Here is a 25,571-nt window from a genome sequence, read left to right as displayed (position 1 = left end):
ATTATTATTATTATTATTATTATTATTATTATTATTATTATTATTATTATTATTATTATATTATTATTATTATTATTATTATTATTATTATTATTATTATTATTTATTAGATTTGTATGCCTCCCCTCTCCGCATCATAAGTGTATGATGGAATAAAAATTAAGAGAAAGCAAAAGCTTCAATATGGAGTAGAGAGTAAGTGTTTTATACAATTCACTGAATATGTGTTTTATACAATTCATTGTTTAATGTTTTGTGCATAAACATACAAGAAATGCTCCTGGCACTTTCGGAGGGGTGTTGGCTGGAGACATGAATGTATTTACACATTCGTATGCAGATGAAATAATGTTGCTGGCTGAGAGCTGGAATGATTTGCAATGAATCATGTTAGATGTTAGGTGATAGTATAAGGAGCCTGAATCCAAAGAGCCATTTAGCAAAGCCCAAGGAGGTGGTGTTTGATATGGAAAACAGAATGAATGATAGCAAGTTATAAATAAAATGGCAAAAGAAAGAGAAAGAACTAGAGAAAACTGATTGCTGATGCAAATAAGAGCCAAGGTGGCGCAGCGGGTAGAGTGCTGTACTGCAGGCCACTGAAGCTGACTGTAGATCTGAAGGTGGTTCAAATCTCATCACCGGCTCAAGGTTGACTCAGCCTCCCATCCTTCCAAGGTGGGTAAAATGAGGACCCAGATTGTGGGGGCAATAGGCTGTCTCTGTTAAAAAGTGCTCTTGCTAATATGCTGTAAGCCGCCCTGAGTCTAAGGAGAAGGGTGGCATAAAAAATAGAATAAATAGACCAGTGATGGTGAACCTTTTTTCCCTCAGGCGCCAAAAGAGCATGCACATGCACTATCGCGCATAAATGAGTGCCCACACCCATAATCCAATGCCTGGGGAGGGCGAAAACAGCTTCCCCCATCCTCCGGAGGCCCTCTGGAGGCCTGTTTCCCAACTTCTGGTGGTCCCAGTAGGCTCATGTTTCACCCCCCACAGGCTCCAAAGGTTTCCCTGGAGTGGGGGAGGGTAAAAACACCCTCCCATCCCCCCAGAAGCTCTCTAGAAGACAAAAATCAGCTGGCTGGTTCACACATGCACATTGGAGCTGAGCTAGGACAATGGCTCGCATGCCAGCAGATATGGCTCCGCTTTCCACCTGTGGCACCATGCCATAGGTTCACCATCACTGCCTTAGACCAGTGTTTTTCAACCAGTGTGCCGTGGCACACTAGTGTGCCGCGAGACATGGTCAGGTGTGCCGCGAAGCTCAGAGAGAAAGAAAGCAAGAAAGGGAGAAAGAGAGAAAGAAAGCAAGAGAGAGAGAAAGAAAGAGAGAAAGAACGCAAGAGAGAGAGAGAAAACAAGAGAAAGAAAGAGAGAGAGAGAGAAAGAGAGAGAAAGAAAGCAAGAGAGAGAGAGAAAGAGAGGGAGGGAAGGAGAGAGAGAGAAAGACATAGAGGGAGGTAGGGAGGGAGAGAGAAAGAGAGCAAAAAAGAGAGGAAGGAAGGAAGAGAAAGAAAGAGGGATGGAGAGAGAGAGAGAGAGAAAGAGGAAGGAAGGGAGAGAAAGAGGGAGGGAGAAAGAAATAGAGTGAAGGGGAGGAAGAGAGAGAGAGAGAATTTTTTTGTCCAAACTTTTTTAGCGCCCCCCCCCCCCCCAATGTGCCCCAGGATTTCGTAAATGTAAAAAATGTGCCGCGGCTCAAAAAAGGTTGAAAATCACTGCCTTAGACTGTCAACTGTCGACTTCGCCCCATTCCTAAGAGGTCTGTAAGGGGCATGCATAGGTACACCATTGTGCCTACCGTTCCTGTCTTACTGTCCTCATTTACCTGTACTTACTTTGTATAGGTTTATGTTTATACATGTATACCTGCCATCTCGTACATGTTTGACCAACAAACAAAACAAAACAAAATAAAATAATAAACTTGGGCAACTGGATAGAATGTTTACCAAGAATTAGAGAGTATGTGGAGCAATTTTAAAGAACTGCAAACGCTAGTAGAAAGGCTACAGATTTAGCAACATAGATCTTCCAGTATTGGAAGGGAGGGAGGGAAAGAGGAAGGAGAGGAAGGAAGAAAAAAGAAAGAGGGGAAGGAAGGAGGGAGGGTGGAAGGAAAGGAAGGGGAGGGAGGGAAGAAATTAGATAGGGAGGAAGGAGAGAGGAAGGGAGGGAGGGAGAGAGGGAGGGAGGAAATGGAAGGAAGGAAAAGAGGGAGGGAGGAAGAAAGAAGGAAAAAGAAAAGAAGGGAGATGAGGGAGAGAGAAGGAGTGGGAGAGTCAGGATCTGCTGTGAGTAATGAAAGTTTCTCTGATGAAAAGAAGTGATTGTGTATAAGGATATAGTGGTACCTCTACCTATGAACGCCTCTACTTGCAAACTTTTCTAGACAAGAACCGGGTGTTCAAGATTTTTTCGCCTCTTCTCAAAAATCATTTTCCACTTACAAACCCAAACCTCCAAAACTGTAACCAGAAAAGGCAGGGAGAAGCCTCCGTGGGGCCTCTCTAGGAATCCCTTGGGAAGAAACAGGGCCAGAAAAGGCAGGGAGAAGCCTCCATTGGGGCTCTATAGGAATCTCCTGGAAGGAAACAGGGCCAGAAAAGGCAGGGAGAAGCCTCCGAGGGGCCTCTCTAGGAATCTCCTGGGAGGAAACAGGGCCTCAACCCTCCCTGTGGTTTCCCCAATTGCATGCATTATTTGCTTTTACAATGATTCCTATGGGAAAAATTGCTTCTTTTTACAAACTTTTCTACTTAAGAACCTGTGATGGAACGAATTAAGTTCATAAGTAGAGGTACCACTGTATTTTTCTGTCTGATATGCTATATGAGACATGAAAGTTGCATAAAACAGAAATACTGTACATCAAAGGAAATTGAATGCAGGTAGGACTCGACTTACAACAGTTCATTTAGTGACCTTTCAAAGTTACAATTGCACTGAAAAGTGTGTTACCGCCATTTTTTCCCACTTTTTCATTGTGGCATCCCACGATCACGTGGTCAAAATTCAGGCATCTGACTCATACTTAGGATCATTTGTTTGTTTGTTTGTTTGTTTGTTTGTTTGTTTGTTTGTATGTTTGTTTGTTTATCTAATTTATATGCTGCCCAGCTCCTCAAGGATTCTAGGCGGCTTAAAACCATTGCAATATCCCAAGATCATGTGATCCCCTTTGGCAGCCTCCCAACAAGCAGAGTCAATGGGAGAAATCAGATTCACTTAACAACTATGTTACTGACTTAACAACTGCAGCGATTCGCTTAACAACAATGGCAAGAAAGGTCATAAAATGGGGCAAAACTCACTTTACAAATGCCTCCATTAACAACAGAAAATTTGGGCTCAGTTGTCGATCTGTGTAATGAAAATCAGACATTTAGACTGAGACAAAACAAGAAGAGATTTCGGTTAAGGTTGAATTGGTAGTGGGCGAAGGGCCACTGAATGCAAAAGTGAATAACCAAGGAGAGACGTACTCTGATGTTCTTTGGTCATACGGTGAGGATAGATGCAGACTGAATCACAAAATAAACATAGGAAAAGAGATCGAATAATCTGGGAGGAAGAAAAAGAGCACAGCCAGCTGGGTGACCTTGAGCTAATCCCTAATTTCTCTCTGACCAACTCACTTCCCTGGGTCGTTGTTATGGGAAAACTAAGAGGAGGAAGGAAGGTATGCTTACTGCCTTTATAAAAATAAAAGAAAGGTGGGATATAAATAGAAAGAAAAGAAAACATGGAATTGATAAGATCCTCAAAAAATAAGAGAAAAGTGGAAATTTAGAAGAACAAATGGAAGGTGGTAAGCAGGATACAGAATGCAGATTTATTAGTGTTAGAAGGGGCTGTGTAGGTCATCTAGTCCATCTCCCGGCTCAGTCCCTACATCATTTTGGACAAATGGCAGTCCAATCTCCCTTTTGAAAGTCTCAAGTGATGGGGCATTCACAGCCTCCGTAGGCAAGCTGTTCCACTGGTTGATCACTCTCACCGACAGAATGTTCCTCCTTGTTTCCAGGTTGACTCTCTTCTTGGTCAGCTTCCATCCATTATTCCTTGTCTGGTCTTCAAGTGCTTTAGAGAATAGCTTGACCCCCTCTTCTCTGTGGCAGCCCCTCAAGTATTGGACCCCTGCTATCATGTCTCCCCTGGTCCTTCTCTTCGCTAAACTGGCCATGCCCAGTTCCTGCACTCGCTCTTTGTTTGCTAAAGTTTTCAGTCCCCTAAGATTACTGTCAGTGTGAGGACAGGAGGAAAATAGCAGAAATAAGGATGGCCATCAACCACAGTTTTAATTGTACCTCCTTCCAAAGCTCTTGAAAAGCTTAGGAGTTGCGGACAAGCTAAGGGAGATGCTGTAGGCCAGGAGAAAGCCTGTAAAGAAGGGCAATTGAAGGAGGAGAACCAAGCTTAGAAGGTAGGCAGTGCTGCCCTCCTTAGAGAGTTAAACCTACTATTATATTGCTCAATTTAGATAAAATAGATAGGATTCTTTATTGGGCAAGTGTGATTGGACCAGTGGTGGGCTACGAGACAGAACGCTAAATTGCGCTCGCGGCCGCGGCTTGTAAGTTCTTGCGGGACCAGCGCGATTTTGCTGCTGCACCTGTGAAAGGCTGGGGAATTCTGGGAGTTGAAGTCCAAATATCTTCAAGTGGTCAAGGTTGGGAAACACTGCTCTAGGCCTCTCAGCCTCCCTTCAAAGGACCCGTGGAAGCCACGTCCTGCCTTCCAGTACCACTTAGAGCACTGGAGGCGATCCAAAAAAAACCCCACTCCTTTTTGCAGCCCCCAGTTAGGGTAGCTCAGTAAGGACACCCACAGGCACTCTGCACATGTCCCTCAAGCCTTGCCCACCTTTTATTCTTTTCTGGCCCAGATCAGGTCCTGCGGGAGGGTCTGGCCCTGTGTCCGGTCGGTAGAGAGGATACTAGCCACACTCGGTAAAGGTATCCGTGCCAGAGGCTCCCCCGAAGAGAAAGCAAGTGGTAGCTCCTCCGGCCTTGGGGGGGGACGACTGCGGCTCCGATCTTACAGCAAGGCGGCCTTGCTGCGTGACAACCAAGACGGGTGCAAGAGCCTCGGTGGCTCAGCGGTTGGAGTGCAGTACTGCAGGCTACTTCTGCTGATCACCGGTTGCCAGCGGTTTGGCGGATCGAATGTCAGTAGGCTCAAGGTTGACTTCCATCCTTCTGAGGTCGGTGAAATGAGGACCCAGATTGTCGGGGGAGTGGGAGAACCACTTAGAGAGGGCTGTAAAAGCACTGTGAAGCGGTACATAAGTCTAAATGCTATTGCACTGGCCCGTGAGGGAGAACTCCGCCGAGGGCTTTTGCGCCAGGGCAGCGGGAGAGAAGGGGCGACTGGCTGGCGGTCCAAAGCGCGTGGGACCCTCGCCCAGAAAAGCAACTTCAGCTGGGCGCAGGCGAGGCTTAGCCCGGTGGCTCAAGCCTTGCTTTTTCTTGGTGAATAAGCGACCCTGAGCTCTGAGGGCCCGCTTGTCAGCCCCTGGTGACAGGGCAGACACGTCTGTAGGGAGGGGAAGAAGGGTGAGGAGAACGGAGTTCAACTCTGGGGAACCCCGCGGGCCTCGAGATGTTCCTCTTTGCTAAAGAACGGGCGAGCCAAGAGGCCGGTCATACTTAAGTCCGTGCAAAATGCATGGGGAGATAGCTGAAAATTCGGGAGAAGCGGGTCACCTGCCAGCTTCCTTATTTTGATACACACATTTTTTTGGGGGGGAGGGGGGGTTCAGGTGCCCACAGGTTGGATCTGTCACGTGACAGAAAGGCGGGGAAGCATTCTGCTTTGGGCGACCTCACTGGAGAACAAAGGCAGCCCATGGTTTCGGTCGGTAGGCCTGAAGAGAGCCCAGACAAATTCAGTTGTGGCTGATGAGTTGACGCTCCATTTAGTTCAGCTTTCTTCTGGATACCCGGACACGTGGAAGTCCCCTTCCGGGGGGGGGGGGTTTGACCGCGTTTGTCTGTCTGTTTTGTATGTCTGCGGAAGGCGAGAATATTGGAAGAGATGGCCGAGGCCCGTTTTGCAGGACCTCCTGTCTATACATTTCCCTTCGCGACGCGGTTTTAGAGAGTGAGCAGAGAGCGCGCGTCCCTATTTCAGCAACTTCCACCTATTTTAAGGTTGCAAGCGTCCCGCCCGACAAATTTGGGAGACCCTGAACTTTTCAACTGCGGCAACAGCTGCTTCCCTTCATCTTTGGCTTTGCTGGAGGTGCCCAGATACGCCTGTTTTAGACTTTCTGCCATATTCCACACACACCCCATCTATGATAGGCGGATGGTGTCGTAACTCCAGGCGTCGAACATATCCAAACACTCCTTGCTCTTTTCCCAAACACCACAACGACCCTGTTAGGCTGGGAAAGAGTTTGGTCCTCCTAAATTCACTCAGCCGACTTTCATGACGGGACTAGAACTTTCAGACTCCCGGTATCTTAGCCTAGGACCTTAACTATTAAGCTAAACGGATTCTCTTGTGAATTCCTCTTGGGCGCTTTTCCTCACCTGCTATACTTGTAAAGGGGCGGGTGCTGAGGGAGGGGGGAACAGAGGGGCGTGTTGTTGGTGTGTGTGTGTTTGCTCCTTCCATTTTTAAAAAAAGATGCGCGCAACCTCCACGCGGAGAACTTTCCCTGCCTTTCTCTCTCTCTCTTCACTCCAGCTCCTCCTGCTGAACCGAAGCTCTTTTGTACTAAAGAAAAAATCGGCGAAAAGCAATGATCGGAGGTTTTTTAATATATATATATGTTGCCCCCCTCCCCCAAATCACACCGATGAGCTGAAAAATCCTCGCAGCCAAAAATCGGCTTTCTGTAATGTGCAGGTTGCTCAGAAGCTCCGGGTTTGTTTAAATACGGAGATCCCAAATACTATTTGGGGGGGGGGGGACTGGGGGCGGGACAGGACTGGGGGCGAGCGGGCGGGAAGAAACTGGAAGGAGAAAAGAGATTTGGTTGCGTCTCTCAAAACCTCCAACTTCTCCAACTTTTTCTCTATCGCCCAGAAAAACCCGAAACAACCCGTAAATTTCCAAACATAGACTCGTTTGTTTGAAATAAGCCTTTTTCTAGACCTTGTCAATTTTCAAGAGTTTTTATCAATCTCTCATCGCTGAATTCGGATTCATGACTGCCTCTTCTTCTTTTCCCCACCCCGCCACTTTGGATTAATATCCCCAGTGGCTTCGGATCTGTAGAGTCTGGAGCCTCCCTTGATTTCGAAGGACAACCTAAGACATTGGAATATGGAGCGGACGGTGCGCCGCTTTGGAACAAGTTCTTGAAAATCAGAACCATCCTATCTGGAGTTCCAACCTACGGGCAACCACTAAGTGGCAGCAGAGAGACGCAGATTGCTAATAACCTTTTTGGAACATTTTCTAGGGGTTCACAGCATTTGTGCAGAAAAGCAATAGACCTGCTGGGAATGCAAAAGCATTAACTCAGAATTGGGCGGGGAATGGGAAGGGAGGGAAAAGAACACCCAATATTGCGACCCCTATTAAGAATAGTTCTTCTCTTTTAAAAGTAAGTGGATCCAAAGCTTATACTTTTCCCCCCAAAGTTTTAAAAAAAACATTAACTAAGCATAAGTATTTGGAAATGAGGAACCTCAAAATCTTGGCTCTTAGATGGAAAGAAGAAAGAAAACTTCGCAAGGGGCAACTCTCTTTAAACTTGGTAGAAGTAGAAGACCTACTTGTCTTTTCCACTTTGCCAAATAACTACCACAACTGTAGTTTTCGGACGGGGAAAGTTCACAAGTGTGGACCTCAATTCCCAGAATTTTGCAGCCAGATATGAAAAACCTTGAGGTAGACGATCCATGTATCTTCATTTACAAGGATTTATTTATTTACACATACATACATACATACATACATACATACATACATACATACATACATACATTCTATGCCGCCCAAAACTTTGGTACCCAGTCTTGAATCTTTGAAGCAGAACCAATCCCAGTTTCATATATAGAGGGACACGCGCACACACACCAAAAAAAGTTAAGTCGTGGGTACAGTTTCATATCTGCGTCCAACCCTATTTTATTAGCCTCTGGATACCTTTGTCTATTCAGTAGCTTCTGCAGCTCCAGACAAAGTCCGCAATTGCCAGCCAGCGAGAAATCACAATGAAGCCAACATTAAGGATAATTCTCTAGTTCCCACCGTCTCTCAAATGCCCCGTATCTTCGGTGTCTAGCGGCCGAGGGTTCTTCAGCAGCTGCCTGGAGGGTGGGGAAAAAACTAACAACAATTACAACTGCCGCCCCACGTAAGTAGCTCTCCTAAACTCTGTTGCAGCTGAGATGGTTGGGCTATAAAAGAAGAGACACTTGTTTCCAAAATCTTTTAGACCCATCCCCCACCTCCGCCCCTAGAGGCTGAACCCTATTCCTATTCCTCTTTCACTCTGTGCATAATCGAATCATATACCGTATCGTATCAAAATCATCTCATTAATCTCTCTCTGTGTGTGTGTTTTTGTGCGTGTATTATTTTAATGGGAACCCCCATTCTCCATACGATTTCCTCAGTTTCCCAAACGGCCATGAAGCCTGCCCCCCTCCCCAATGACTTATTTTATCGGCCACTTCAATTTTCCGGACCATTTTCAACCTCCAGGTTGACAGCAGGTAACATGTGAACGTTACAAGGGTTGTGTGTGTGTGTGAGTGTGTGTGTATGTCTCACCTTTGCGCACATACACCTCGTCCTACTCTTGCTGACAAATATTAACCTGCTGCCAAATTTCTTTTTAAGTTGAAGAGGAGCGGAGAAGGGGGGGGGACATGTAATTGATGTTATCCCGGGAAAAGCGCCGTCTCCTCCCCCTCCCGCACCTTTTCCACTTCCCAACCCTTCAGGTACAAGAGAGAAAGCGAGCGAGAATCTCTCAAGACCTTTATTTTTTTTTTTTTTTAAAAAAAGACAAAACCCCAACCTCTCGCCTTGTTGTTGTGGGCGCTCCCCCCCCCCCGCCGCCTTTCTATGTTGCCTTCTTCAGGGTTAATACATCGGAAGGCGAGCTTCTCCCGCCTCGACCAATCAGAACTCAGCGCTGGCAGCTATAATATAGAACTAGAGCCAGGCTTCACTCACAGGCGTTTTCAGCTCCCATTAGATCCCAGTCTTTTATTATTTCATTCCGTTTCCACCGTCGCTCCCCCCTCCCCTCCCTTCCCGCTTCCCGCCCGCAGTCCCTTCCTGCCTTCTGCGCGCCACGCACGATCCTGAACTCCGATGAGTCCCGTTATTGCAAGCGCCCTCCGAGATGCACCTGCTTTGCTAGAGATCGGGGGCTAAGTCACCGAGAGGAGAGGAGAGGAGGCGGGCGGGCAGGCAGGCAGGTAGACAAGGAAGGGAGGAAGACCGGGAGCCGAGGGAAGAGGGGCCACTCCCGGGCGAGGAAGGCAGCAGCGGGCGCGCTCTCTCTGCCACTCACCCGCACGACCAGCCCCGGTAGAGCGCAGGGGGCGGCGAGAGGGGGGAAAGCCGAAGGGGGCCGCTTGCTCCGTGGACGGCATGCTGCTTTTGAGAAGAACTGGGCTCCTGCCGCTTTGCCTAGGCGCGCTTTTCCTCTCCGCCGGGCTGGCTTGCGGGCCGGGCCGGGGTTTCGGCAAGAGGAGGCACCCGAAGATACTGACCCCTTTAGCCTACAAGCAGTTCATCCCCAACGTGGCCGAGAAGACGCTGGGCGCCAGCGGCAGATACGAGGGCAAGATCACCCGGAACTCGGAGCGCTTTAAAGAGCTGACCCCCAATTATAATCCGGACATTATTTTTAAGGACGAGGAGAACACGGGAGCCGACCGGCTGATGACCCAGGTCAGAGACGCGCCCTTCGCCTCTTGTCGACCTGCTCGCCTTCCGGCCTGGGGAGGGGGAAGCGGACTACTATAACCCGGCAGCATCGCCTCCCTCCGGGGCTCTCAACTTCCCCGGGCGTCGCCGATCCCGGTCCCCAGGAGCTGTCGGGGGAAGGGATGCGCCAGTGGGTTGAGGTGGGGCGGGATAGAGCTCCTTGGGGACAGCACCGGCAGGTCTGTCGACGCGACCTTCCGCCTCGGAGGAGAGACGAGGCTCCGCCGCGCGTGAATAGAAGCAGCCTGGTAGTTGCAGGCGGAGCGGCCGCTCCCTGCCACCGAGTTGGTTAGCTGGCGGCTCTGTTTGTTGCTCGCCTCAGCCTCCTACCACACCGCCACCGATCTCACCCGCGGGGCACTCTCTCCCCTTTCCCCCTCGGAGACAGGAATCGCCCAGCTCCGGTTCTTTCTCTTCCTAACCAGTTTTCTTTTAGATTTATAACCCTCCTTCCACCACCACCACCACCACCCGTCGCCTCCACACGCCGTGAGGATGGCGGTCAGAACCTTGACGGCATCTCCCGGGTCGGTTCTGGTTCTGAGTCCAAGGAGCAAGGATGATATAAGGATAATATAATAATCATCATCAAAGGCGGCGTCCGCTAGGCTACCTCTGACAACTGTGTCTGAGAGCGCATTGATCGCCTCTAAAGATGCTCTCGCTTCCTCCACCACCCCCTCCGCCCCAGACCGCTGATACCACCCGAGGGGGAAAGGACGGGAGATTTAATCTGCACAGCAAACCCCGGGGTGGAAGGTCGCGGGTTGCTTGCGTCCACCTCTCACGGCCCCGCCAACCTCCGTCAATGAGGACTTACAAATAGGCGCCTAAAACTAGGCACCCATTTCACCGCCCGCCCTGCGTCCTCGATCAGCTTTCCAAGCGCGCAACGAACGAAAGCTGATTCGTCCGGGGTGGGGCGGGGGATTCTACAAATCAGGCTCCGCTGCTCCACCTCCAGAGTTCGGGCGGCCCTTCAAAATTCTCCCACCACGCTGCCGTCGGTCGCGTCCCCTTCCGAAAAATAGGTCAGCTGCCCTTCCTCCCGTGACCCTTTCCCGTGATTGTGAACGCTTTAAGCCCACCTTCAGCGCCAGGGAGCCAAGCTCAATTCCTGCCCGAGTCGCCCTTTGGAAGGGCGGAGGCGCGCTTCTCCCTTCTTTGCTCGTGTCTCGCCCTGCCGCTCGGTGAGGAGTTCGCTTGGGGCTACGGTAAACGCGCCCGCCCGCCACCGTTTCCAATTGTCCACCTTAAAATCTCACAGGACCCTGGGAATGTTTGGAAGCGCGCGCGCGGCACGCGAGTCCCAACACAGCTGCAGAGGCCGCCACAGCGCTGCCTCCTAGAAAGCAAAGGCCCGCGAGGAGCAGAAGGCGAGGCGGCGGTGGGGCCAGCGCCCCTGGGGAAAACCTTTAAGCTCTCGGTTGGCGTTCGCGCCCTCCTGGCTTTCACCCGTCTGCGTCCTGCCTGAGCTCATCCCCCACCATCTCCTCTCCGCTGCAAAAGACGCGCGAGCCGGGTTAGCTGCGCGCGGCTGCCAGTCAACCGCACCTCGCGTTTTTCAGCTCCACTTACTCCTCTCCGATCGATCGCCAGGGCTCGGGTTTCAGCCTGGGGAGCCCGGCTACAGGCGGCTACAGGAGAGACTGCGAGCTCCTGGCGGGGCTGGCGGTGACGCGGAAACCCCGGAAAGAAAGAAAGGGGGGGGGGGAAGCGCTGCCCCGCGCTGCTGCTTAGGCTCGGCGAAGGGGGGGGGGATCCTGCGCGTGCGCGCCCGCCCGCCTCTGCCAGCGCAGAGTCGTTTTCCTTCGCGCTCCTCCGACAGCCTGAGAAAGAGCGAAGGAAACGCACCTGGGCGGGTCCTACTCCCGGAGAATCCGTCTGGAAGCTCCCCACCAGCCCACGACGGTGCTAGTGAGCTGAGGGCGATGGGAGTGTAATCTGGACGGTGTGGGGAGGAAAGGAGAAGATAGGTGTGGACGGGAGGTAAATTTGGAACAAGCGGCCTGGATTTGTGGGATCGAGGGTGGAGAGGACCGGGAAGCGTGCCCCCCCCCCTCTGACCGCCGCCTCCCGTGTTCCTTCACGCCCCCTCAAGCGCGCTTCTTAAGCGCCTTGGAGCTCCCTTGTTTAGTGAAACGAGGCACCTGCAAGGCAGGACTCTCCACTTCCCGGCCGGCCTCCTTGGCAGCGTTCTCCGGCAGCCCTTGAACTTCTGACCTTCCGCCAACTTCCCTCAGACTCAACAAACACCGCGCCCCAGCCCCGCCACGCTAGACGCGCTCCGGGGAGCTTCCCCACCCGCGTCTCGCCTCGCTCCTTTCCGGATTCTTCGGACGCCCAGGGCGCGTTCAGGGCGCGGCCGGGAAAAATAGCCTTCGCTGGGGAGCAAAGAGCGGGTTTGAGGCAGACTTATTTTCAGCGGGGGGGAGGGGAGGAGAAACGTGCGCTGGGATGCTCGTGGAGGCTGGGTGACGCTGGGCACGAGGGCAGGAAAGGAAGCAGGTCTGATACCTTCCGCGGCGGGCCCTCACAGCCTGAGGTGTGGCGGGTGGCGAGATTCCCTAACATAGAACGCCGCTTGGCGGCGGAAATACACCTGGGCGGCCCCGGGCACCTTCGTTTTCCTCCTCGACCCTTGTCTCGGGCAGCGGCCGGGCAGCTTGGATGAGGCGGGCTCCCTCCTGGGGCGGGGCCGAGGGACTAGACACGGTTAATATTAACTAGATGAGAAAAGGAGAAATAAGCAAAACCCGGCGGAGCTGGAGGGGGGTTTTTCCTGGCAGATGAGGGCGGCCTTGTAGCCGACGCTCCACCACCACCACACACCCCCAACCCCCGGCGCCCTATGCTCATTAGCGGGACGCGAGGGTGCCAGACCAGAGCTGCGGTTCATCTTGAAAAAACGAGCCCTTTCTTGCCCTGCTGGGAGGATGGCAGGACGGTCCGCGAATGTTCCTTAGCGCGTTTCGGTGCGGGAGTTTGGAGGCGGGAGAGTCCCGCTCAGTCAAAGGGATCCGTGCAGCCTTCTTTCCCAGCAAAAAGTAGGAGACAAAAAGTGAAAAAGCGAAAAAGCGCCAAGGCGGAACGGCGTCTCGGAGAAGGCGGAAATAGCCTGCATGCCTAGGTCAGTTTAGCCGCCACCCCCCAATAAATCGGCACCTTTTTGCCCGAGCCGCCCTGCAAGGAAAGGATCGGGCAGGTGAGATGCCTTGGAGGCGTGGTGGAAGTCTAAAGTTGCTCGGTGCTGCCGCCTTTGCTGGTGAGGAGCCGGCTCTGTAGATCTTTCCTCCTCGCCGCCGAAGTTCCCCCCGTGAGTCCCAGAACCCCCTGAACGGCTGAGCTCCCCACAGCTCCAGCCGCGCGCCTTGGGCAACCGGCGTGGGATTCTCCGTAGCCCCAGACTTTCGGCTCTTTGGACGCTCACGGAAGAAGCGCAGGTATGAGGGAATCCGTTTCTGCTGTCTGGTTCCATCCGGTCGGCCGAGATCCGGGATCTTCTGTTGGCGCGGTGAAGGGGTAGGAAAACCCACTCGCGTTTCCGCTTAACCTGTCCAACCGACCTGATGTGCTTTTTACGCATTCGCCTCCCCACCAGCAGCCTCCTGACATAAACGAAGATGAGGATGATTGTTTAAACCTTTTCCCCCACCCCCCACCCAAATATGTCACTTTTAAAAACAGTTTTCCGCGGCAGCGATTTCTAAAACTGTTGAAATGTTGTCTATCTTTGCCAGCCTTCGTTCCATAAGAGGCGACTACAAGTCTCAAAAGCGCTTTCTCGAGAGGCAATTGGGCTTTCTCTTGAAAAAGCGCCTTTGGGACAACCTTGGTCTGGATGGCTGAGAACCTTCTTAGATACAAGTTCCAGAATGCCCAGGCGTTGGGAGTTGTAGAAGCCAATTCTTCAAGAGAAGAGAAAAGTGGAGTGTGTGAAGGTGTGTGGAACTAGGCAATTTCTCCTCTTCTTTGCCATGCAATCCCACCTATGTTTTATACCAAAGCAAGTTTTATGGGGCTAAAGGTCATACTGAAAGAAAATATATCAAAGGGTGACAAATTCACCTCTGAGTTGGTCTTAAAAGAGAGTGTTGCAAAAGTTGGCTGTGGAAAAAAAAATGTCTTGCTGCTTTAGACTTCTTGCTGGAGAGATGAAATGGCAAAAGGTATTCCTGGGGGAAAGTCCAAAAAATTGTTCAGTGTAAAATTATTAGGAAATGTTTGTTCTATGGCTGCTTAGAGACCTGTTTATGCAAAGACTCAACAACAACAACAACTCCTCTATAAACTCAGTTGTTGTTGTTTTCTCTCTCAGAAATCATTTTTAATAATAATAATAATAATAATAATAATAATAATAATAATAATAATAATAATAATAATAATGCAATAGAATATTGTCCTGTCTTTTATTTGCTTTTGTGAGTGCTTCCAGAAAGAAGTTGTCCCTAGCTTTTAAAGACTAATTCATGGACTTTGAGATAAATGAACATTGCCTTGGAAATTTAAGTGGCCACTTGCTTAGAAATATGATTTGAAAGCTGGCCTTTGTGGAGAAAATGCTGGGAAGTTACTAGCAGGATACACTAAGATCCTCCTTGCTTCCTTCTCCATTGAATCCACAGTCTGTGGGAACCTATGGCCAAGTTGCTAATGACTTTAGTTTCTAGGGTCATGGAATCCCAGTTCAGTCCCTAGCTACTGTTCGCAGGAGCTCAAGTAAGTATTAACAGGGCCAGACCAGAGGAAGAAGTGAAACCTCTCCTTATCTATTCACAAATAATAATAATTAATAAATTATATATTGGGGAATGCCAATCCTGGATGGATGAGGCTCACAAGAGCAATATTGGGTTTGTGCAAAATTGCAGACTATTGTTTAGGCCAGCAACATTTTAAGTAGGAAAACTGTTCCTGGATTATATTTTCTCTCAGCCCTAGGAAAGAGGTAATTGCAAACAATTTTTAAAAACCTAAGAAAAATGAATAGTCTTGTTCAGGAATCAGACAAAAACAGTTTTGGGAGAGGGAGTAGGGATCTCTTTCTCTCTCTCTCCCTCCCCCCCCCCCCTCTCTCTGTATTTGCTTGCTGAAGTGTGAGTAACTTCATTCAGGTACAAAACTTAAGAATTTAACCTTATTTTTTGCGTATACAAATAACTTGTGTTTATCTAGGTCCATGTGTTTTCATACCTTGAAAGCAGTAGAGTCGAGCTTTTGCAACTTACAAATTTGGCCAATTTTTTCCCCTCTTCATTTTTTTTAAATAAAGCAAAATAGATGCTTCCAGCTGCTGCATGATCTAGAAAGATACCTTATGTCTTCTTCCATTCATTTTAGGATGATTCCAGGATTTTAAAAAACCCTAAAGAATGAGACATGTGAAGCTAAATCTGAAAATCTAAATTCTTAGATAGTAAAACCCATTAGTTACAGAGGCGGATTTACTTCTCAGGTTATCAGTTTTATCTTACCATCTTTTCACAGAAAGTTAAGTTGGTCTATATTTGTTAATTGTTAATTACATTAAGCGAAATAGAATTCATTTATTATTAACTTTGCATATTTCCCTACTCCCAAAGGTCCAAATATATTCAATTAATCAACTTTGGGAGTTTAGACTATTCAACTATCAAACAAAATCAAGTTGTGGGATTTAGCAAAATAAGCTTACCCCTCATGCCATTCAACCTAAAACTAACCAAGTTACGCATGCTTGTGAATGCAATTACAGAACCATTATCCTTAAAGGTGTTTGGCAAATCCAGTCAATGCCAACAATCTTTCATTTATTTGGGAAGGAAACTGGTTCAGTGGATGTTCTTCCATTCAACAGTCATTTTCCACCAAGGAAGTAAGACTTCCAACCATTCCAAGAATATGCACTAAAGACAAATTCCTTGTGTGTCCAATCACACGTGGCCAATAAAGAATTCTATTCTATTGTATTCTATTTTCTATTCTATTTTCTATTCTATTTTCTATTCTATTTTCTATTCTATTTTCTATTCTATTTTCTATTCTATTTTCTATTCTATTTTCTATTCTATTTTCTATTCTAATGTATTCTGTTCTGTTCTGTTCTATAGCCCAAGTCTACCAAGGAGAAGACTTGGTTCCAACTGGTTCTTGAACAAGCCCACCAAAATTAAAGAGACAGACACATTAGCTGTAGGAAACTTAAATCCCCCAGCCTATCTATCAATGGTTCTGTTCTAATCCTGTGAGATCCAATCTCTCCTAAAATATTTAATATACAGTATTACTGTACTTAATTTTATTGGCTGCTCAACTCCAGTGTGCTCTGGGCAATAAATATAAAAGTATTTAAATATTTTGTAGTCCATCTAGAGCCCAGGTTCCCAACATAGGGCCCATGCCCTATAGGGGGGCAATTTGATCTTTAATAGGGACAATTGGAACCTTGTTTAAATCAAGTTAATGGTCCTTTTAGGATTCTTCCGTGTGAGTAAGAGTTCAATTTTTGAAAAGTAAGAATGATATGTCACGGGATGGTGGTGGCGGCATTAGGGGGATACTTAGATGGGTGGTAGTCATAAAACTGGTTGGGAACCACTGATCAAAGGGAAGGTTGCACTGAAAGAGAGACTTGGGAGCTTTTGCCCTACATTGGATGGAAATCATAGCAAAGCTCAAATGTAGAGGTCTTCAAATTTGGCAATTTGAGTAGTTCACATGAGTGAGTAGTTCACTTTTTGAATAGTAAGACTGATATGTCACAGGGTGGGGGCATGAGGATTTTAGAGATGCTTAGGTGGGTCATGGGCAACCCCACCCCCCCACTCACTGATCTAGAGGTTCTATTGCTGCAACGGGACACATAATGACCTTGGATTGTCTTCCGGGCCCCTTATCAGCAAAACTGGACAGATGGTTTGATAACTGATAACTTGGAGTTTGGTCTAATTGACTGCAGAATGCAAGTTGGCCAGATAGCAGTTTGTGGGCTGCTGCATCCAGCTTTTTTTAGTGGGGTGAGACTCTGAAGCAGCACTTGGGGGGAGTCATTCCCGGCATTGCTCCCCCCCTTCTGCCCAAGTCCAACTCTGGGTCTTAGGATGAAGACAATAGATGTAGTAGAGTGTCAAGAGCTGCCTGCCTCATTATTGTAAGCCGCCCTGAGTCCTTTGGAATTGGGCAGCATAGAAGTCAGATAGATAGATAGATAGATAGATAGATAGATAGATAGATAGATAGATAGACAGACAGACAGACAGACAGACAGACAGACAGACAGACAGACAGACAGACAGACAGACAGACAGACAGACAGACAGACAGACAGACATGTAGGTAGGCAGGCAGGCAGATGTGATGGAAGCAAGTCTTTCACATCTCTCTTCCCTTGTTTGGACAAAGAAGCACAGCTTATTTAAGAACTTCCATCATTTCCCCCAGTAGAAGTTGGCATCTGAGAAGGGTTTGTAGAACAGATGTCAGAAAGTGTCCATGGAGGAAGTTGGTTGCCTCAGTTTCTTCCAGAGTTTGTCTGCCTCATCCCTGGTGAGCTGCACTCTCCCTTCTTACCCCACTTTTTGCATCCACCCTTAGTCATAGAGCAAAATGCGTAGGGAGTTCTACTCAAATCTCACCAGTAAAACAAAAGCTGTGTTTTTCCAACTTGGCAACTTCTAGACTTTGGATCCCAGAATTCCCTGGCTAGTTCACACCTCTTAAAGGTGCCACTTTGGCGGCAGTGTGTGTGTGTGTGTGTGTGTGTGTGTGTGTGTGTGTGTGTTACTCTAAAATACATACAGCAATTCTAGACTTTTGATGGCTCTGGGTCAACTAACTTGACTTAGGATGCTCAGATTTGGGCAAAAGGACCAGCTCGCGTGATGGGCTATCACCATTCCTGACGGGTGGGAGGCATCCCCTCTGGGTTTCTTAAGAACCCCTTAAACCAGTGGTCCTCAATCTGGGGGTCAAACGACCATTCCACAGGGGTCGCCTAAGGCCATCGGAAAAGACAAATCTCCCACAGTGTTAGGAACTAAAGCAACATTATTAACTGTATTAAGGACACCCGGGGCATTAGAAAGGCGGTGCGAACCACTCCCAAACAAAGGGGAAATAAATTACTTAATTTAGCCATTACACAAACCACGCAGGAGAAAGTCATGGCCGACAGACCTGGACCGCAAAGCCCCTAAGCTGACCCTTCCGGTTGACATCCGGAGCTGGAAAAACTCCACACACACATACATTTTGGGGTCCCACGCGAATATCTCAGGTGGGAGGGAAACCCCCGGATCACGTGATTCTGTCGTCGTCCCCCCGCCCGGGGGGTGACTTTTCCACAGGAGAGTTGGGGGCTCCCGCCGTGGGACTTCGCTTCCCCGGCCCAGCCAGAGACAATCCCGCACGCCTCCCATCCGCACCCCCGCTGCGCTCGGCCGCTGCTCCGACTCCCCTCCGCCACTTTCGCCTCTCTTCTTCTTCCTCCCGACAGCGCTGCAAGGACAAGCTGAACGCGCTGGCCATCTCCGTCATGAACCAGTGGCCCGGGGTCAAGCTGCGCGTGACGGAGGGCTGGGACGAGGACGGCCACCACTCCGAGGAGTCGCTGCACTACGAGGGCCGCGCGGTGGACATCACCACCTCGGACCGGGACCGCGGCAAGTACGGCTTGCTGGCTCGCCTGGCCGTCGAGGCCGGCTTCGACTGGGTCTACTACGAGTCCAAGGCGCACATCCACTGCTCCGTCAAGGCCGGTAAGGAGCGCGCGAGAGAGAGAGAGAGAGAAAGGGGAGAGCCCATCCTCCCAGGCGCGGCGGGTTTTCTAATGTGGGCCAGGGTGGAGGGAACCGGAGGGAATGGTTAAAAAACAAGCAAGACGATAGCTCTCGCCTGGATGAGAGGCATCTTTCGCTTTTTCCATTCTCCAGAGAGGAAACTGAGGCCCTTCTTAAAAGCATCTCACTCTGCAGGGTGAGGGGCAAGTGGGTAGCACCTACTGTGAAACGTGTGTGTGTGTGTGGGGGGGTGGCTGACAATATTTCACAGACATACAAGAGATTAGACAGATAGCAGGAGAATAGTGGTTAGAGTGCTGTGAGCCGCCCCGAGTCCTCGGAGAAGGGTGGCATACAAATCTAATTAATAAAATAATAATTAATAATAGAGGGCAGCACTGCTGGCTAAATTCAGCTAACCGCTAGCTGTAGTCCAGCAGTTCAAATCTCACCACCGGCTCAAGGTTGATTCAGCCTTCCATCCTTTCCCAAGTGGGTAAAATGAGGAGGGCCCCAGATTGTTGGGGGCAATAGTTTGATTCTGTAAAACCACTTTGAGAGGAGCTGTAAAAGCTCTATGAAGCGGTGTATAAGTCTAAGTGCTATTGCTATCTATCTATCTATCTATCTATCTATCTATCTATCTATCTATCTATCTATCTATCTATCTATCTATCGTCGTCTGGCGGGGCCCAGGGGAAGAGCCTTCTCTGTGGCGGCCCCGGCCCTCTGGAATCAACTCCCCCCGGAGATTAGAACTGCTCCCACCCTCCTTGTCTTCCGTAAACTACTTAAGACCCATCTATACCGCCAGGCATGGGGGATTTGAGACACCATTTCCCCAGGCTTATTATAATTTATGTTTGGTATGTATGTGCTGTTTGGTTTTTTTAAATTGATAGGGTTTTTAGTTTTTTCTTAATATTAGATTTGTGCCTGTACAATATTGTTTTATCGCTTGTTGTGAGCCGCCCTGAGTCTTCGGAGAGGGGCGGCATACAAATCTAATAAATTAATTAAAATTAATTAAAAATTAAAAATTATCTATCTATCTATCTATCTACCTATCAATCTATTTATCAATCTACCTACCTACCTACCTATCTATCTACCTACCTATCAATCTATTTATCAATCTACCTACCTACCTACCTATCAATCTATTTATCCATCCATCTCTCATCTATCTGCATCTATCTATCTATCTATCTATCTATCTATCTATCTACCTACCTACCTACCTACCTACCTACCTATCTATCTAAAAGAGCTGGTTAGAGTGCAGCACTGCAAGCTACTACAGCTAAGCTGCTAGCTGTAGTTCAGTGGTTCAAATCTCATCACTGGCTCAAGGTTGACTCAGCCTTCTATCCTTCCCAAGTGGGTCAAATGAGGACCCCAGATTGTTGAGGACATTTTGCTGATTCTGTAAACTGCTTAGACAGGGCTGTTAAAAGCACTACAAAGCGATATATAAGTCTAAATGCTATTGCTAATGCTATTCTTTGGTTGGGTTTCCGTATTTATTTCACCTGCCTTAAGGTGTTGTGAGGAAAGAAGGGTGGCTGTTTGTGTTTCACCAATGTGAACACACACGCACACACACCAGGGGTGAATATGCTGAACTTGGAAGGGTAAGGGTCATAGATGCTCCCTGGGTGACCTTGGCCAATTGGGGGTTCTCTTCCCCCCCTCCCTCTCCCCCTCTCCCCAATCTACACCACATGATTGTTCTGGGGGAAAAGTAGAAGAATGGAATATGTATCCTGTATACCAGTTTGAGTTCTTATATATGAAAAAATGGGATATGACTCACATCAGTGGTGTGCCCCCCCCCCCAAAAAAAAACAACCCTGGCAACTCAGAGTTGAGAAGACTTCAACTCCCAGAATTATTTAAAGAGTTTACCGGTCTTCAAGTTTCCAAGTTAAATAAATGAATCTTTTTCTTTAATTACTCCTTTATATACTATCAAACCATAAACCATTGTTCAGCAATTTCCAATTAGCCAAGAAAGAGCAGAGAACGGGAATGGGGCTGAGAAATGTCAGGGACCGTCCTTATACCCAGGTCCCTGGAGGCCTGCTGACCTTAAAAGACAGAAAAACTGCGCCTAAGCGGCTATGAAAAATGTAGGGGGCCGAAATAGTCTTGCGGGAGGCCAGAGATTAAAGCAGAGATCTTCAAATTTGGCAACTTTAAGATTTCTGGACTTCGACTCCCAGAATTCTGCAGCCAGCATAGCTCCCAGCATAGAATTCTGGGAGTTGAAGTTCACAAGTTTGGGGAGGGACCCTTAGATTAAAGCGTAGGGACGGGCCACTTCTAACCTTTTCGTCCAATCGGGACATCCAGAAACAAAGGGTCTTTGGGGCTTTCTGGTTCTCCCGCTTTAAAGAGCGCAGTGGTTAGAGTGCAGTACTGCAAGCTACTTCTGCTGCTCACTGGCTGCCAGCAGTTTGGCAGATCGAATCTCAGTAGGCTCCAGGTTGACTCAGCCTCCCATCCTTCCAAGGTCGCTAAAATGAGGACCCAGATTGTTGGGGGCAGTATGGTGACTCTGGATAATCCTCTTCGAGAGGGCTGTGAAGCGATATATAAGTCTAAATGCTACTGCTATGCTTCCGCTAAGCGCGATAAGCCCCGCCCACTCTCTCCTCGAGTAAATGGGAACGTTAGAAACGGCCTCGCGCATCCAGTGCAGGGCGGTTTTGCGCCCATTACTCTGTTTCCAACTGAAGTTTGTCAACACCTGCTCTCTCTCTCCCCCCCCCCCAAACATCCTCGCCACCTCCCTCGAGTTGGATGCTTCAGTTATTTCTGCATCTTAGCATCTTAGATTCAACCTTCTGTTGCAATTGCCTCGGCCCCGTCTTCACAGATGGGTGGGAACGAGGGAAGCAGCTGTCTGGGACAGGCGGTAGGTAAAGTTTATTTATTTATTTATTGGATTTGTATGCCGCCCCTCTCCGTTGGCTCTTCTATGACTGATGGACTTCAAATCCCAGAATTCCGGAGCCGATCATGCTAGTTCAGGAATTCTGGGAATTGAAGTCCACATGTCATAGAAGAGCCAACTTTGCCTACCCCACGTCTGGGACGTTTTGAATTCAGTCTTGTGCGCACAACCAAAATAAGAGCTGAAGCTGACTGAGGAACGGAGCGGGTTTCTCAACACAGCGCCCAGCATGCCCCCTGTTTCACCAGAGCGTCCCTGAACTCAAAGCAGGTCTCCCTGGACCCTTAACCGAGCAACCGCAACCCAGTTTGTCAAAGCCAAACCAGCCAAACCATCCATTCCCCCTGCCTCGACTCCCGAATCTCCCCCTCCTCTTATTCAAGAGATATCCCCTAAATCCTCCGTTCTGGTTCCTTTAGAAATCGCTGGGCGCCCCGTTTCCTTCCTTCCAACCGACGACCTGCGAGAGAGGGAGGGGGAGAGGGAGGGATCAGTGGGATAGAGAAGGAAGGAGGGAGCGAGCGAGCAAGAGAGAGAGGGATGGATGGATGGATGGAGTGGGATTGAGTGCGGAGGACTGAGGGAGGGAGGGAGACATAGAGAGATTGGAACAAATTAAACCAAATTGAACAGGGCAGTTTAAACCAGGACAGCATGAAAGGTGGTAGGTGAGGTTTGGCGAATGATACCCACGCGGCAGGGTGGAAGGAAGGAGCCGATTCGAGTTCATTCATCCGGAGTAACGGAATACGCAGGCACAACCCCTTCGCTTGCTGAAGAAGCCTTGTTAGGAAACCGATGCGGATCCCGGGCACCGCCCCCCTTCCCTACGTCCCACCCCAGTTGGAGTTTGACCATGCCAGGCGTGGTCTGCGCGTTTTCCGCGGCGTCACTGAAGCATTTAAAAAAGGAGGTTGAGCTTGGATCTCAGAGCTGAGTTGGCCCTTTTGATCCTACCCTGCGCTCCTCTTCCTCCAATCCGACCCAGCTCCGGATCCAGACCACGCAGGGGATCTCGAGGGGACTTTCTTTCTTGCGCCCCGCCACGGATAGGTGCTTTTGCCGAAACCACCAGCTCCGGCTCCCCGTTTTGGGGTGGAGAAGAGCGAAGGGAAGCAGACACGCTTTCTCTCCGCTCCGTCGGCCCTGCGGCCTCCGAACCGCTTAAGCCGGCGTTAAATATTTCAGTGGGGCCATGAAACCACCTGCAGAAGCGCGCGCGTTCCTCCTTTCGCTGTGGCCGGAGTGGCAGAAAACTTGCAATTTCTTTCCGAGCTCCGCTTAAAAAAAAAACAAAAAAAAACCATTCTCAACTGTCAGTATTCCTTCGTGCCACGAGCGCCCCTTGCTGGTCCGGTTGAGAAACGCAGTCTTTATACAGCGTCCTTTTGCATAAATTGTCGCTTTCAAGCAAAACAGTTTTTTTTTTAAATTCCTTTGGCCGAGACGCCTTCATGTTTTGCTACCTCTCCTCCTTTGTTGACTGGCGCTTAAAGAAAACACTCTCGAAGTGCCAAGAAACACGCAATCGAGATGAAAAAAATAATTAACTGTCTCTAAATATACCCACTGATGTGAGAATGAAGCAAGGATTAAGAGAAACAGGGTGATTATGGGGTTGGGGGGGGATTCCATTCAAGGCAGCGGGTAAGATCTCGCCACCGGACTGGATTCCCCAAATAGGTTTCCTAAACAGCAAAGTTTTTTCTCAGTCTTATCATTATTTTTCATTGACTTTTCACTTTCATTGAGGTTGACTTTTTCTCACGTCAAATTATTATCATCAATACAACAGAGCGAACGAGATCACTATGCTGGGTTTCGTATTTCTTCGAAATACGAGGGGAGTCTTCGGAGAGGGGCGGCATACAAATCCAAATAATAAATAAATAAATAAATAAATTTCATCACCAGTTGGGCGCTTCCCAAGCACCTAGGACTGCGTGATGTAGTGGCGAATTATGTTTGCCGATCCCAGTAAAGCGGCCTTCTGCAATGGACAGGTGGAGATTTTGTCAATTCCGATGGTTTTTAAATGTCCGCTGAGATCCTTTGGCGCTGCGCCCAGCGTGCCAAGTACCACTGAGACCACTTTCACTGGCTTATGCCAGAGTCGTTGCAGCTCGATTTTTAGATCTTCGTATTTCACTAATTTCTCTAGCTGCTTCTCCTCAATTCTGCTGTCGCCTGAGATTGGGACCTCCTGGGATTGCTATTATCATTATCATTGTCATTGTCATTATCATTATTATGTTGATACAACACAGCAAACAAGATCACTATGCTGGATTTTGTATTTCATCACCAGTCGGGCGCTTCCCAAGCACCTAGGACTGCGTGATGTAGCGGCGAATTATGTTTGCCGATCCCAGTAAAGCGGCCTTTTGCAATTGACGGAGATTTTGTCAATTCCGATGGTTTTCAAATGTCCGCTGAGATTCTTTGGCACTGCGCCCAGCCTGCCAAGTACCACTGGGTCCACTTTCAATGGCTTATGCCAGGGTCGTTGCAGCTCGATTTTTAGATCTTCATATTTCACTAATTTCTCTAGCTGCTTCTCCTCCATTCTGTGTCTCCTGGGATTGCGATCTCCTGGGGTTGCTATTATTATTGTTGTTGTTGTTGTTGTTATTATTATTATTATTATTATTATTATTATTATTATTAATTACATTGTTGTTATCGTTATTGTTATTGTTATCGTTATCGTTATCATTATTATTCCCTGGTGCACATTTTAAACATAATGTGAAATGTAATCCCAGGCATTTGAGGATTTTACCCTATTTTCAGTCTGGAAAAATGTAACATCCTAGATGGTTAGCTTGCAATAGAATTGGAGAAGGGCCTTCCCTCATTTGAAGTCCCGTGTCAGTGAAAATAGTAAATATTTCTGGAACTAACAAGCCAGAAAACAGGTCCAAAAGACCAGTGCACTTTTTGTACTAAGTAAAAAATAAAGCTATCTTGGTATGTTAACCAAGAGCCGTGGTGGCGCAGTGGTTAGAGTGCAGCACTGCAGGCTACTTCAGCTAACTGCTAGCTGTAGTTCAGCAGTTCAAATCTCACCACCAACTCAAGGTTGACTCAGCCTTTCATCCTTCCCAGGTGGGTAAAATGAGGAACCAGATTGCTGGGGGCAATAGGCTGACTCTGTAAACCACTTAGAGAAGGCTGTAAAAGCACTATGAAGTGGCATCTAAATGCTATAACACTATTAACTCTTGCAGGAATATGTCCATTTGGTTTTCTCAGCCCTTTCTTTGTCCCGCCGCTTGGACACCAGAGCACTGGATGTGTGCAGTGCAGTTCATACTATAGACATACCCCGACTTACAACAGTTCATTTAATGACCTTTTGAAGTTACAACAACACTGAAAAAAGTGACTTATGACCAGGGGTGGGCTGCTAATGGGAACGCTAAATTGGACTGACCACCGCAACTCGAGTGCTAGCAGGGCCAGCACAATTGTGCTTCTGCACCTGTGTAGGTAGCAATATTGCACACAGAGCCACAAGGTTTTTTGCTTCCATGCATGCCGAAACATGGGCCCACCTGTGGCTTTGTGTGCAATTTTGCTACCTCCACAGGTGCAGAAGCACAATCACACTGGCCCAACTAGCACTCATGAGCCACCGCGGCAAGCCCGATTTAGCATTCTGGCTAGCAGCCAACCCCTGTTTATGACCATGTTTCACACTTACAACTGTTATAAGCATTCCCATGGTCATGTGATTTACATTCAGATGTTTGACAACCAATTCACATTTATAACAGTCTCCTGGGGGCCATGTGATTCCCTTCTGACTAGCAAAGTCTGGAATAAAATATTCCAATATATTCCATTATATGGAAAACCAGATTCACATAACGACAATGCTGCTAATTTAACAACCCTAATGTGGCAAGAAATGTCGTAAAATGGGATAAAACTCA

At 48.4% G+C, this 25,571-nt stretch overlaps 1 protein-coding gene and 1 long non-coding RNA gene across 3 annotated transcripts in view; one reads left to right on the top strand and one right to left on the bottom strand.

Annotated features, from left to right (window-relative positions):
• Window positions 1-8,072: 8,072 nt before the first annotated feature.
• On the bottom strand, window positions 8,073-11,734 carry LOC139153206 (uncharacterized). Its single transcript, XR_011556768.1, has 3 exons — window positions 11,494-11,734; window positions 8,319-8,369; window positions 8,073-8,279 (listed from the first exon to the last, which is right to left on the bottom strand). It is a non-coding gene; the product is annotated as an uncharacterized lncRNA (long non-coding RNA).
• SHH (sonic hedgehog signaling molecule) overlaps window positions 9,152-25,571 on the top strand; it is a 55,755-nt gene continuing 39,335 nt past the window's right edge. The window contains exons 1-2 of one of the 2 annotated variants that reach the window (XM_070726840.1): window positions 9,152-9,879; window positions 18,392-18,653. In XM_070726840.1, coding sequence (XP_070582941.1) covers window positions 9,577-9,879; window positions 18,392-18,653 — 565 coding nt within the window. In that variant the 5' untranslated portion in view covers window positions 9,152-9,576. Of the gene's footprint in view, window positions 9,880-13,868; window positions 14,085-18,391; window positions 18,654-25,571 lie in introns of those variants that run through there. The other variant, XM_070726841.1, reaches the window with a different exon arrangement.

Source organism: Erythrolamprus reginae, chromosome Z (genome assembly GCF_031021105.1).
Source record: "Erythrolamprus reginae isolate rEryReg1 chromosome Z, rEryReg1.hap1, whole genome shotgun sequence".
NCBI classification, from domain to species: Eukaryota; Metazoa; Chordata; class Lepidosauria; order Squamata; family Dipsadidae; genus Erythrolamprus; species Erythrolamprus reginae.
The sequence above is the reverse complement of the archived record's forward strand: the minus strand, read 5'-3'. Positions and strand labels throughout refer to the sequence as shown.